General features: G+C 37.7%; 1 protein-coding gene across 9 annotated transcripts in view; it reads left to right on the top strand.

The window, feature by feature from the left end:
- The window catches only part of LOC117400196 (catenin delta-2-like), a 366,132-nt gene that overhangs the window by 326,763 nt on the left and 24,066 nt on the right, over positions 1 to 15,303 (top strand). For all 9 annotated transcript variants that reach the window (XM_059022195.1, XM_033999746.3, XM_059022197.1 and 6 more), the window contains 2 exons: positions 4,931 to 5,147; positions 11,673 to 11,757. In XM_059022195.1, coding sequence (XP_058878178.1) covers positions 4,931 to 5,147; positions 11,673 to 11,757 — 302 coding nt within the window. The remainder of the gene's footprint in view (positions 1 to 4,930; positions 5,148 to 11,672; positions 11,758 to 15,303) is intronic.

Genomic DNA, 15,303 nt, shown 5'->3' with positions numbered 1-15,303 from the left:
AAAAATTTATTTTATAGGGTACTGTAAAATACAGCCCAAAAATCAAGGTCAGGATGATCTATTTCAGGGTTGGCCAACCCTGGTCCTGGAGAGCCACAATCCTGCAGGTTTTTTGGGACTCTTTAAATCATCAGTGACTAAAGACCTAGAAAAATGTTAAGTGCTGACCAATGAAGAAAATATTTGGTTCAATTAAGTAATTGAGAACTCGGGTGGAACGAAAACCAGAAAACCCTGTGGATCTCCAGGATCAGGGTTGGCCACCACTGATCTATTTATTGTATGCATTCTGAGCTCTGATGGAATGGGCAAACAGACTATATAATAATAAACAATACTTCAAGGCCCACGGTGGAATGTGCCCGCTTATCTATCAGTGACTAAGTCACCTCCTGCACCTGAGTCTCGCCTGATTGAATTGTTCCATTGTTCTAACCTGTTCAGTCTGACATCATGTGGGTGTGATACTACTGTACAAATGAACGGCTTTTGCTCAGATATGCATTTGGAAGAGTTTTATAATGGATTCTATGTATATTTGGTTAAAAATGAATTTACGTTAAACAGGGTACAGTAAAATCTGTCCAATTCAGCCGCTCTACAAACCAGCATTCTGTATAATTCAGCATCATTATTGGGTCCCAACCAAATATTGAAATAATGGTGCAATACCCTCTACAGTTCAAAACCTCATATTGTCTAAAACCAATGTAGAGCTGTATGTGCAGTCCCGGACCAAGTCATGTGATTTTTCTTTTCTAGATTTACAATTAAGTATGATGTGTAAATACGCACATGCCCTGCAGAGATGGTACATCTACAGTAAAATATTGTTTCAATGATGGAGAAACTATATTCAAGTTAATCCAAATGTTGATTTACAGGTTATAGCTTGACAATACTTCTACTGTACTGTAATAGCATTTTTTAAAGTGTTGAAATACTTTGTCATTTATATTTGTTTTTAAGTACAGTATTAGATTTTGCAATACCTTTGTAATCCAGCATACTGTATTATCCAATACAATTTTCCAGTCGGATTAGACATGTTTTACTGTATTTTAATGATGTAAACTGACACTTAAACTTTGTATGAACCAATCAGGGTTTTTCTCCTAGGGTGATTTATAAACCCACTTAAGCCTATTAACATTAACAATAGACCCCAAAGACTCCTACATGTCATGCATGTGATGAAATCTAAAACCGTCTGACAAAGATTTAAATATTAATTAGTTTTGACAATATTATTTTTTTAATTCATCCTAAACCATGCCTACCTATTTTTGTACATGTTTTCAATACATACAGTATTAAAAATGATCCTCTAATCTATAACTGGTTTCCCATCTTTTCTTCCAGATTTCCTCCTGTTGCTTAAGCACATCCTGTACTGTTGGTCACATTCGCTCCAGTGGTCCTATAGCAACCAAACAATGTTGCTTAAAGGACAGGAAGTGATTAAGTTCCAGGAAGCAGTTTAAACCTGTATTGTTTGAAAAATGCAAACTAATACTAATTTGGATAGATTTAAAGCTTAAATCTGCCCTGAGACGTAAACGAGAAAAATACCTGTACTTTCTGTTTTAAATAACACTATGTAACACCATTTTTGTTCCTGGGTAGTAAGTGTTATTTCCTAATTGCTTATGCCTCAAAAGTATAGAAAATGGCTATTATTCCCCACAAACTTTGCTTTTGTGACCAGGACAGTGATATTTTGAAATGTACCTGTTTCCAATGAGAAAACGGGCGAATTTGTGTCTTTTCGTTTACATAAAGTCAGAAAAAAACAACATATGAATCCAAATTAACATGTATTTATACTAAAACCGCCTTGGAGACCCATCAGGAATGCCACCATTTTGAAGTCTCCTATGACCTCCCAGCCGTACTCATCATACTTCAAGGCGTCCAGCAAGGTCTTGATGCTGTTGTAATCCTCTTTGAGGTGCACCGAGTGAGCCAGGGGAAGAGATGGCTACTTGTTACCATTATGGAGCAGCACGGCTTTGAGGCTCCTGGATGAGCTGTCAATGAAGAGGCGCCACTCATTCTGGTTACAGGCGATTCCGATTGCCTTGAACAGACTGGTCACATTGTGGCAGAAGCAGAGCCCATCTTGACGGGTGAAGAAGCTGGAAAAAGGTTGGTGACGCTTCCTCTGATCTGCAACTTTCACACTTTCATCCAGCAAGTTCCACTGCTTGAGCCTAGACGTCAAAAGTTCGCATTGGACTTGGTTAGACCAAGATCTCTAATCAAGTCGTTGAGGTCTTTTTGGTTGGGGTAGTATGGGTTTCTCTCCTCAGCTCCACCTCTGAAATTGTCATCTGGATCTACAACATCTTCCTCGCTCTCTGACTTGCTGCCCTCTTCTAAAGACGGCTGCTCTCTCTCCGGAGGAGTGGGTACGGGGAGCTCATGGCAGTGTGGCACCGGGGCCATGGATGAAGGAAGGTCCGGATACGTGATAGCAGGTGCATTCTTGCCAGTCCGACGTTTGGAAGGGTCCACCATGCAGAAGTAGCAGTTGCTTGAGTGGTCAGTGGGTTCCTGCCAAATTCTTGGGATAGCGAACTTCATGGCTCTCTTTTCCCCTCTGTACCATCCTACAAAAATACATTTATTTCACCCATGACTAATGTGTAAGAGATTCTCGCAACATTTTTCATATATGATATATTTTTTCAATAACATTGAAAATTGTAAAACATTTTAAAATTAAAAACTTTTACAATTTTAAAAATTAACAAATTTTATAACATAAAATTCCGAGCAACAATTGTCCATCTTACCTTCCAGAGTTTTTTTGCAGTGCTCGCAGGTGAAATGAGGTGCCCAGGGTTTGTCTTGATCCCCGACAGGCATGCCGAAATATGCCTTGTAGGCCTCACACATCTTAGCAGATGCTTCCACGGAGTACTTTTTTGCTCTTGTCTTGATAAATTGGCCGCAGACATAGCAAAATGCGTCTGCCGGATGCTTGCAGCCTGTTGATGCCATCTCAGAAAAATGCAGATATGTATCCACTTAGGCAGCTGGAACTAAATTGAACTGGTGGGCTTAAGGCCCCTGTATTTATACTACTATTTATATTACTGGAAAGTTCTAGAAGTTACTCCAAGTTTACTCAGCACTGAATCTATCTGGAATGTTCTGGAAAATAGGTAAATTTCAAAATATCACTGTCCTGGTCACAAAAGCAAAGTTTGTGGGGAATAACAGCCATTTTCTATACTTTTGAGGCATAAGCAATTAGGAAATAACACTTACTACCCAGGAACCAAAAAAAAATTAAAAATTGTTACACGGTGTTATGCATTTGTGGCATTACACCACCAGTATATCACAGAAAGGTTACCCACTCTGTTTCCACTGTCTGGCTTATCTAACTGCTCTTACTCTGTGTTACCCCTAAAAGAAAAACTGCTTTGTGTAAATTACAGTCAACATGCAAGTGAGATTCTGTTTGGACTATGAATCATATTTCATGGAACAAGGGAAATATGACCATAAACCAACAAACGAGCAAACAGGACAAAGGAGCAATCAGTATTCTTGTCCTTGAAATTTATGGAGCACTAATTAATATACAAGAACATGTGTATCAAGTGCAGTATATTGTTTAATGTATGTTGACAGATGCTAAATAGAACCAAGTGGGAAAAAACCCTCAAATAATCAGTGAAGCAGTAGAATTAGAAATTAGGTTTTGCTATTTTGCATGTAAATATACTGTACATTTTCTATTAAGACATTGCCTTTGACCAGTTGTTTAATTTCATTTTCATTTTCTGTTGGACATAAAACTATCCAATTTAGACAAGCAACATTCGTAGCCCTGTATATTTCAAGTACAGAGTTTATTAAATTGTTATGAGCCTGTGTTTTCCATGAGAACATTTTAAGAAATGGGCATTATCATGAGTTTATCACTGCACTGGAGTGGATTGGCTTCCCAAGGTGAATCTGAGGGTGGTTAATGGACCCAGAAGGGTAATTCTCCTTTCTATATAGCAGACATCTTTAGAAGTCATTCCTCCTATCATTCACGGTTTTTATTGCTTCAAAATGATTTTAAAAAAGGACAATAATTTACCTGCTGTGTTCTCCTCATTTTGAAGTATGGCATTGGGGAATTCTTAGTTTGTGTGGTGATGCGATTTCAGGCTCACATCATAGAGATTGGGAATACAGTTTAGTAAAATGTTCTTCAGCATGCTTCATGTAGTGATGCATATAATCTTTTTTTATATTCCATGGACCATTCTCGTTCAATAGTAAAACACCTTGACATATTTAATATTACTATTTGTTTATTTAGCAGACGCCTTTATCCAAGGCGACTTACAGAGACTAGGGTTTGTGAACTATGCATCAGCTGCAAAGTCACTTTCAACAACGTCTCACCTGAAAGACGGAGCACAAGGAGGTTAAGTCAGTGAGTGAGCCGGGGACCTTACAAGCCCTTTTCTTTAACCACCGGACCAGACAGCCTACGACAGCAATAGTTGTTGGGTGGTTGTTTATGCTTATTATTATGTATATGAAGGATTTTCTTTTTCCTAACAGTAATGTGTTGTTCACTCCTGTTTATTTTGTTTGTTGGTTTTTTACTTTCTTTTTGTTGTGTGGTGCTTCCGCAGTTACATCTTCAGTACTGCACACTAAAATCATGACAGTCACACAACAACACAATTACCATTCAGAGCAGTTTGGTGTTTTAAAAGTGTATTTCAAGATAAATACATAGACAACAAGCTCCTTTAGGTACCTTGAATAGTACAATTCCCCCTGTGATATTCACTGTTCAAGGACATATTTGAGACTTTGCATGATAACACAAGAACTAACATGAGCATGCATTTGTCTGCTTTTTCTCCTTCTCTCTGCTGCTTGCTCTGCCACCACTCCCTAAACTCCGAAGGCAAGTACGCTATGCGCGACCTGGTCCATCGTCTACCTGGAGGAAACAACAGCAGCGGCAACAGCACAGCCAGCAAGACCATGTCAGACGACACTGTAACTGCCATCTGCTGTGCTCTGCACGAGGTCATAACTAAAAACATGGAAAACACCAAGGCCTTACGAGATGCAGGTGGAATTGAGAAGCTAATCGGCATTGCAAGAAGCAAAGGAGACAAGTATGTATTGAATAACCTGCCCTGTGCCCCCTGGTGTGTGTGTGTTTACATTGTTATCTAGGTCACAGCAAATTATGGTCTAAAGAGGGAATTTCCCAGACAATTTTAATATTTATCGTCATAGATTTCTACTTAATGAAAAATACTGGGTCCTTATAGAGCAGGGAATGCACATACAAGTTGAATAGGAACTATATAGTTGATTTGCATGTGTAGGCTTGTATGTGCAACAATTAAAATATGAATAATGCAAGAGAAATATACACTTCTGCATGCCTACTGCATCTACTCATGTGCACCTAAACTCAAATATCTATGTGCATGCTGTCAAACATACATACACAGACATTTATGTACCTGTGCATATACTGTACACGCATACAGCTGAAACCACTGCTAATACAATAATGTTTCAAATGTGGCTGAGTCAAATCAGTGAAATGTACCCCTCATAATGGTTACATTATAGATTTTATTTTGAATTGAAAGAATTTTTAAATGAAAATATTTTTCAAGTGGTTCATCCACAGTTATTAAGGGGAATACATTTGAATACTTAGCTTCAGACTGATATTCAAGGGAGGTTATTGAATGATTGCTCTCTCATTAGGCTTATTGAATAATTTCTCTCATTAGATCACTTCCTCGTATGCTATATAAATCTCAGGTAAACTAACCTGGGTGATGCCGTCACCTCCCCTCCACCTCCCCAACTTCCACCTTACCATACCCATACAAGCAGGCATGATCCCGACATTGAATCAAGTGGTGAACATGTCAAAACCATCCCAAGGATTATCATGATTTTTGTTTTTCAAAAAGCAACTTTACTCGCCCTCATTTTTAGAGAATACCTCTTCTGCAGTTAGATAAATACAGAGTCACAGAAAAAAACAGTCAAGAGGCATTTAAAATCAGTTAATTTAACTCCAGGAAAAAAACACACGTTGGAATAGTCACAAGGGTCAAGAGTGTGTCAGCTAAGCTTGCTCATATTAGGTGCAGTAATAAATGTCATATTGGCTTAACACTTAAGGTTCAGTCTTCAATATTATCAAATGCTTTATCTCTTTTCTATGTGTCATAAAGGAATATATTGGTTTTAAGGGAAATATTTAGCTAGCATAATGACTGGCCCTAAATGCACCGTGCCTGATACATTTGCATTGCCTCCATCAAACTTCAATGGACAGTGGTTTTACAGTCATTCTTTTCACAGTACCACCCTCCCTCCACGCGGTGCAGTCAGTGTTTGAACTAAGAGGGTTCTTTTTTCAAATATTGTACATTATGCATTGGTAAGAATGTTAAGATTTAAGATTGAACCAGGTCACAGCAACTGTGTTCGGATATCTGTGTTGTTATTTTGTGCTGTATGTTTTTTGTGTGTGCAGCAGACACACATCATGATGAGGTGCCGGTGGATGAAGTAAATGTGTTAAATTAAATTGAAATGGAAATGCAGAAATATTTGCTTGCAAGCTGCCTAGCCAGAAGTCTTCAGTGTTTTCCATAAAAAGCAACATATTATATAATCAATGCAATAATCAATATTTTGTTCTGAATAATGTATAACAAATGAACTGCTAGATCAGAAGTTGGTTATAATCCTGAGGAAATATCCCAAGGAGGCTAAAACAAGACACCCTCCTTTGGATATTATTCCATTTCAAACAGTCTCGGTGTCATAAAGTTCACACTTCTCTATCCTGAGATGAATCTGTTCAAATTCAACTGCAGAATCCTGAAACCAAGCATACCTTATTATTCAGAACTCTCTGGTCCTATCTTGATAAATATCAAAAAGAGATTCACTTTATTTACAAAAAGGATATATGATTTTCTTCATATTTTCAATGTAATTTTTTTTTTCATAATTCATACCATAGTTATGGTACCATTGCGGACCATGATTGTTTTGTGGGTACTATAACAATGACTGGCTATGATGTACAGCTATGTTGTGAAAGTTAGTTGAACATGATTTGGCAATTTCCATATACTAAGCATAGTTTGACAATGGTTACCATGGCAGAGGATGGTCAATTCAGGGTTGACAATGTTGTTGGTTCATAAATGTTTTTTAAAAAAAAATAGTGTTGCGTGGTTTAAACATAATACAATACAAATATCTGGCTCTGGCGTTGCGTTGTCAAAGAGAACAAGATGTTGAGCAGTCATTTCTATTAGGTTAGTGATATTGAAAAACTAAGTATGAAACATGTCTGTGTAATGCAATGTTTAAGATTCAGGAAGCGCTTATTCATGCTGAGCATGATTCGTAATTATTCATAAGTAGAGCCTTGTGTTTTTCGCAAATACGAAATAGTGCAAAATAAAATTAAATGCAACATATAAAACTAAATAAAACAAAATGCAAATATAAAATGAAATTAAACTAAAAATCATTATAAAGCAAACATAGAATGACATTTTTTAATTGGGAGGTTTATAAAAAAAAGTACTTTTAAATAAATACTTGCAATCGTAGTTGTCAAGGCTCAGCCGTTACCATAGACACGGTCTTAAGGGAAACGGAAGCTTTAACTAGCACTTGTATAATTTCGAGCGAGTCGTTTGGGAATTAAAATTGTGATGGAAGAGAAGAGACATTTGTTTCTAAAATTCCTAAACCGCAAACAAATGCTGTTTTGGTTTTGAATGAATGAATCTGCTTTGCATAGTGTTTAACCCTTTAAGCACCGGGATCATGTTAACAAAATCATACTGAAGTGGGCTCCTAGGACCGCGATCGTGTAAGCATGATAAAAAAAAGCACTTTGTTTTGATGACTTACAGGGCCACCGTACTTTGCAGTACAGACTTGAAACACATATCAATGGATAGGGGAGGGACTGATTCTCACTTCCTGATAGTTTTTCACTGAGAGGGGCATTTAGTGTCTAAAGGACAGAGACAGTTTACAGCAGCCCAGCACAGACAAAAGCAGAAACAAACCATCACAGGAACTTGTTTAGAGTTAATAAAAAAAAGGGGCAACACTGTAAATCTGATGTATTTGACTTATAATTATATTAGAACATTTATTCTGTCATGTGTTTAATATATATGTTTTTACAACATTTATAAATGTCAAGAAACAAGTAGTGGATATAAGCATATACTATTTCATGAACTAAATGATTCAGGTACGTTTGTTTTTTCCTTATTACTGATAATATTTATTTTGAAAAAATATTGCTCACAAAGACCCTGAGAATAAACGTCTATTATGTCATAGCAGAAACAATGCATTGTAATTTGCCCAAACATCAATATTTGTAAACAAAACTTTCAGAAAGTATTGTAAGGTCCCTCCGGTCATAGAATAATGTGTTTTTATCTCTAAGCAGAATTCATAATAAAAATACTTAACTTAAAAAAAGAAAAATAAATATTGTGTTGAAAAAAAAAAGTGAAAAGTTTGTATGGTTTCTGAAGTTACTTTATAATGTGCAATTACTATGACAGCCCCACAATAGTAGGGCAGTGTAAATATATATTTTTTTATTTTATCTTATTGTATTTGTATAGAGGGCTTGGGCAGTATTTACTGTAAATAGGCAGTCAATTAAAAAGAGTGGGGGACTGTACATTTCAGTCACTGCCGCTAATGAGAGATTATGGTAACTAAATTATTTTTCCGTGCAAGGGCTGTTTGTCAAAATAAAATAAATAAATTATATATATATATATATATATATATATATATATATATATATATATATATATGTATATATACACACATCAATTGTAGTTGTTTTATTAATGTGCATCTGTAATAAAACTAAATAAAACAAAATTTGTGAAAAATAAAATGAAAAATTATTTAAAATAAAATTAAATAAATACACGGGATATCTGTTCAGCCTTAAAAACCACAATGTTCATCTCTTTGTAAGAATAAAAGGGGATACCTGGTGCAACATTTCAGTACTAGCTCAGTTTGCTCATCTGATATTCAGATAATTAACTAAAAACATAATATTATAAACATTAAAAACATTTTCACTTTGACTGTTTTACTGTATAGGAGTTTAAGTACAAAAAAAAGTATTAAACTTTTCAGCTTTGAAATACTACTGTAGTATGTATTGCTTACTGTTAATTGTACTGCATTATAAAGTTACTGTGTCCAAAATACTGCATTATTTAACCAATACACTTAACGTTTAACACAGTATTTTTGTAGTTTTACCGTGCTTATCAGTTGATGATGCTATGTTTTTACTATAGTTTTACCCTGGATTGCCATGTTTATAAATATGCTTTACCATGCCTCTCTGGGATTTACAATGCCTTCACTATGCTTTATTACAATTTGTTATGCTTTTACTATAGGAAGAGTTTATATGGGTAGATCCCTGACTGGAAGGCAATATCGTCTGGTAGCTGACTGTGTCAGGGTTTGATTTTGATTAGGAACACTTGAAATCTCTTACAGAATTTACAAGTAGATCTTTTTTATGTTTTGCTTTCTTTCCATTTCACTTTTTTTAAAGCTAGATGTTCTATCTATGTGTTCGGCGGTCAAATACAGCTTCCGTAGATTTCTAATGCAGTTTACTGTAGTGCTACTGGATGCATCGTATTTTTGTTGGGGAGCTATATTGAACAGCAGCAAATGAATAAACCTAAGCACTTCATTGCACTCACAGAAACAAGCATGCTCCCCTTCTCCTGTGATAGTTCAATTTCTTGGTAACAACTTCTGTTAACCACAGTGATTAACTTGATGGTTTATTTCTCTTTAGTGTTGAGTGACTTGAGTACTCAGCCACCCTGCTGTTTGTATGCTTTTGCTGGGACATTTATTGCCCAGAAAAGGAGAACGTAGACATGATTTATTTGTTTTGATGGACTATTATTGTTTGACAAAATTGATTTAAATTAATTTAGCTCAAATGGGCTTCTCTGCCAAAATTATCGGCACCCAGCCAAGCTAGTGTTGTTGCACTGTATCAAACGAATTACCAGTGTAATATCAACTTGGGCAATCGATTTTTGTTCAAATAATTCAGCAATTGATTAAGAATACATTTTTAAAAAATGGTGTTCATAGTTATCCAAAGGTCATTATGAGAGGGTTAAATTCAATCATAAACATTTTCACTTATGTTGTGCCACACAGCTTGAGTACCAATCAGGGATGTGCAGTTACTAATGTGGTCAATCTAAAACTGCTGTTGTAGCAATACTAAGATAAATTAATATATTGTATTAGGTTATATAACTTGATACTCTTTGAAAAACATAATGAAGATACTACAGTAACAGCCCACAGCCCAATTTATTAAGATTTAGCAGTAAGCATTGCAGCACAGGGAGCTAATCTAGTGCAGTATTTCACATTTGTAAGCCAACAACCAAGTAGTACATACCAATAGCACATTCAAATTATTTCATTTTCTTCATTAACAATGTTGCCAGTTAACCTTTCAAGGAAATTCCTCAAACAGAACGGGCTGTGTTAAAAGGTCATTTTGAAAGCATTAAATTAAAGATTATGGTCATTTTGAGATAGCCTTCATTTCAACATAATTATGTATTTCATGGTTTAATTATGTTCCTCCTAGCTGGCTAGTAAGAACTTCCTTGATATATGTTTCTACTGTTAAGTGGGACGTTTGCTGATTAATCTCATGATTTATTATTTGTAGGCCTCACCGTTAAATCTGATCTTCTACTTTAAAGTTTTCAGCTGATTTCATTGTGAACCCATTGTTGTTGATGCTTCTGCAGCAAGCAGCACGGGCTGCTTTATAAAAGAGTACAGTATTGTAAAACCTGTTCACAATGTCACCCCTGTTATTATTGTTTAATTAAGGGGCCTTGGTACAATCAAATGCAATGATAGATACTGTATCGTTTGCTTGGCAGAACACATTGCAAATAGTGGAGCACCCACTAAAGTGGCAATGTTTATTATTATTATTATTATTATTATTATTATTATTATTATTATTATTATTATTTATTTCTTAGCAGACGCCCTTATCCAGGGCGACTGCTAATTGTTACAAGATATTACATTATTTTTACATACAATTGCCCATTTATACAGTTGGGTTTTTACTGGAGCAGTCTAGGTAAAGTACCTTGCTCAGGGGTACAGCAGCAGTGTCCCCACCTGGGATTGAACCCACGACCCTCTGGTCAAGAGTCCAGAGCCCTAACCACTACTCCACACTGCTGCTATGATTTGCATTTCTGTGGAAAACACTAATTTGACAAGTATTGACTTGAGATTCATTTGTTAGTTTGATGTCATTTAGCTGATAGGGAAGCCTGCATGTCTACAGTAAAATTGAAAAAGGAGGATTAAAAAAAATTAAGTCATTGTCCCTGGCATGGACACTTGCCCATACTGAAAATAAAGCTTACATGAAAAAGAGCTGGTTCCGGGTGAAAATATCAATTGTATGCAGTACAATTATGTATATGATATATTATGCTGTAATAGAGTCAGCTGTATTGTTTTCAGCCTGATCATGCGTGGTGTTTCTTTTTGTTGTTGTTGCACAGGCACTCACCAAAGGTGGTGAAAGCAGCATCTCAGGTCCTCAGCAGCATGTGGCAATACAGGGATCTGCGTAGCCTCTACAAGAAGGTAAGAGATTATTATTGCAACACCTCTTGAGGCTAAAACAACCTCATCATTGCTAACCTAATCAACAGACAGGGTTTCTTTTTTTTTCTTCTAAGAAACCCACAAGCAATCTAATTTAAGGGTACTATAAGTAGCTTTAAATGTCCATTTTTATATTCCGCTTGCTAGTTATGGTGGGTGCTCTCTTTCTTTTCGGTTTATCTTTACTGTAGTCTGACTTTTTGCCACACTACTTTATCATCCTCTGCAGTAGCTGTTACTGCTTCTTCCAGCTACAGAGTAGTTCTTTTGCAGTGAAATAAACAGAGTAGGTCGAGAACTGCACTTTCTGTTGTGAGTCTGCCTTCATTTCCACGTAACACTACATTGGTGATCAGAAGTGGGATTATGGACCAGACATTGTGGGAAATGAAGGCAACGGACACGCTGATGCCAGGACGGGCTGGGACGCAGAGAGAGAGCGGACTCCGGGGAAGACTGGGAGAGCCCTTTGCTGAGCTGATGGTCAGGAAATGGCTGCAGAGCGAGGCAGAGATAGCCTGCACAGAGGGGCGGAGGCAGCGCGGATCACGTCAGCGGAGAGTGGGGAGAAGCCAGAGGCGGAGAGACAACATTACAGGAGCCATTACACTGCCCCCCACACCGATGGGCAGTGTGTCGTTTGCATCGACAGTGATGAGGAGAAAGAAGAACCGGACACAAGGGCGGATGTAAACAATGGTGGAGGTGGGTGCAAAGGACATGATAGACTGGGCTACAGCAACAACACTGCCCCGGAGCGGAAAAGACTGCATCACCCTTCCCAGATATGACGTTAAGGCCTATTGGGAATTATTCTTTGTACACAATTTGAGCTAATTGCGTAGGTGGAGGGATGGACTGAGACAGAAAAGGCTCTGCAATTAGCTGCCAGCTTAACAGGTGAGTCTTTGCCTTGTCTGCTGATGATAACACCAGAACAGTGTCGGGACTATGGGGCATTATCAGGCCTATTAAAATCCTGTTTTGATAACAAGAGTCAGTTACTTAAGCTCCGACATGAGCCCCACTGTGGACGCGGGAGAGTAGAAGAACCACAAGCTACATGGCTGAAGTGAGAAAGCCAGCCGGCTGACTGCAGTGTTATGGGGTGACGCCCAGCTGGTTCTGCTGAACCTTCCCCCTGACGGCTTGGGGGATTACACAGCACTGAGTGAGGCACTCATGCGCCGGTACGGAAACGAGAAGGAGCAGGCCGGACCCACGGTGCAGCACCAGATAGAGATGGGGGAGGCCACGCCCATCAAGTTACGGCCTCATCGTTTACCCCTGACCAGACATGAGGCTGCCAAAAGTGCTAAGAGAGATGCGGGAAGGGGGTCTGATTGATATGGGTATAGTATCTGGTTATGATCAGACACAAAATTTCTTTATAATTATTTCAAAGTTATTTTGAAAGTACAGGTTTTTGTCAGTTACATTAAAATTATAGACAGGCCCTTTGAAAGTACAGGTTGGTTTTATTCAGTGAAATTGCCTTTATGATGTCAGGGTAATCATTTATAGGAGGATATACCGACTTGGAATCACTAAATTAATAAGTGGGCAATTCATTTCACACTGTTGTATAATTGAGTATATTTTGAACAGATCCATACATTTACACCCACATATACAGTAGAAACACACAGTAATAAATTATCATTTAAACTTTTAAGACTATCAAGTAAAACGTATTTGTCAACTGAGCTTGTTTTCTTGTTTTACCACTGATACAAATACTAATACTGTTTATAACATGTATCCTTAACCAACATTCAAAATACTGTAGTCTGTGATGTGTACAATTCTTATGTGCAACATGCCTTGATACAGAACTGAGGTGTTTTGATGCTGAATACCACAGCTACAGTGCCTATAGAAAGTCTACACCCCCTTTCAAAATGTTCACCTTTTGTTGCCTTATAGCCTGGAATTAAAATGCATTAAAATAGTTTTTTTCATTGATCTACACATCCTACCCCACAACTTCCAAGTGAAAAAAATATTCTAGAAGTTTGTAGAAAATTCATTAAAAAACAAAAACTGAAATAGCTTGATTGGATAAGTGTCCACCCCCCTCGTAATAGCAATCTTAAATTAGCTCATGTGTAACCAATTGCCTTCAAAATCACACACCAAGTTAGGTGGCCTCCACCGGTGTTAAATTGTTGTGATTCACATGATTTCAGAATCAGTTCTGCAGTTCCTGTAGGTTCCCTCTGTTGGGTAGTGCATTTCAAAGCAAAGACTCAACCATGAGCACCAAGGAGCTTTCAAATGAACTCCGGGACAAAGTTGTTGAAAGACACAGATCAGGGGATGGGTATAAAAAAATATCAAAGGCCTTGAATATCCCTTGGAGCATGGTTAAGACGATTTATTAAGAAGTGGAAGGTGTATGGCACCACCAAGACCATGCCTAGATCAGGCCAACAAACTGGATGACTGAACAAGAAGGAGACTGATCAGAGAGCCTACCAAGAGGTCAATGGCAAGTTTGCAGAGCTACAGTCTTTTATGGCCAAGACTGGTCAAAGTGTGCATGTGACAACAATATCCCAAGCACTCCACAAATCTGGCCTGTATTTTACTTAAGAAAGACTACCTTGAATCCCGTTTGAAGTATGCAGGAGATTCTGTAGCCATGTGGCAAAAAATTGTGGTCTGACGAAACTAAAATTGAACTTTTTGGCCTAAATTCAAAGCGTTATGTTTGGCACAAACCCAACACAGCGCATCACCCAAAGAACACCATTCCTACTGTGAAGCATGGTGGTGGCAGCATCATGTTATGGGGATGTTTCTCATCGGCAGGGACTGGGGTCAGGATAGAAGGGAAAATGAATGGAGCAAAGTACAGTGAAGTCCTTGAGGAAAACCTGCTGCCCTCTGCAAGAAAGCTGAAACTGGGACTGAAGTTCACCTTTTAGCATGACAACAACCAAAAGCACACAGCCACTGGAGTGGCTAAGGAACAAAAAGGTAAATGTCCTTCAGTGGCCCAGTCAGAGCCCTGACCTAAATCCAATCGAAAATTTGTGGCATGACTTGAAGATTGCTGTCGATCAACGCTCCCCAAGGAACTTGACAGAGCTTGAACAGTTTTGTAAAGAAGAATGGTCAAATATTGCCAAATCTAGGTGTGCAAAGTTGGTAGAGACCTATCCCAACAGACTCACAGCTGTAATTGCTGCCAAAGGTGCTTCCACCAAGTGTTAACTCCGGGGGGGGGGGGGGGGGTGGAGGGGGTGGAGACTTATCCAATCATAATCTTTCAGTTTTGTATTTTTAATATATAATCTTTTTCTCAATGAACTTTTTTTCCCCTTAACAGTGTGGAGTATGGTATAAGTGGAAAAAATCCTCATTTAAATGCATGAAACTCTGAGGCACTGACACAACAAAATGTGAAAAAAGTTCAGGGGGGTGTAGACTTTCTATAGGCACTGTATATTAGTTGTGTAATCATTAATAATATAAAGGATTCCTCTTTAAACAACACTTCAAGACTTGTGGGGCATGAGT

This window comes from Acipenser ruthenus, chromosome 4 (assembly GCF_902713425.1).
Source record: "Acipenser ruthenus chromosome 4, fAciRut3.2 maternal haplotype, whole genome shotgun sequence".
NCBI classification, from domain to species: Eukaryota; Metazoa; Chordata; class Actinopteri; order Acipenseriformes; family Acipenseridae; genus Acipenser; species Acipenser ruthenus.
Note: the sequence above shows the minus strand (reverse complement) of the source record. Positions and strands in the feature narration are given on the sequence as shown.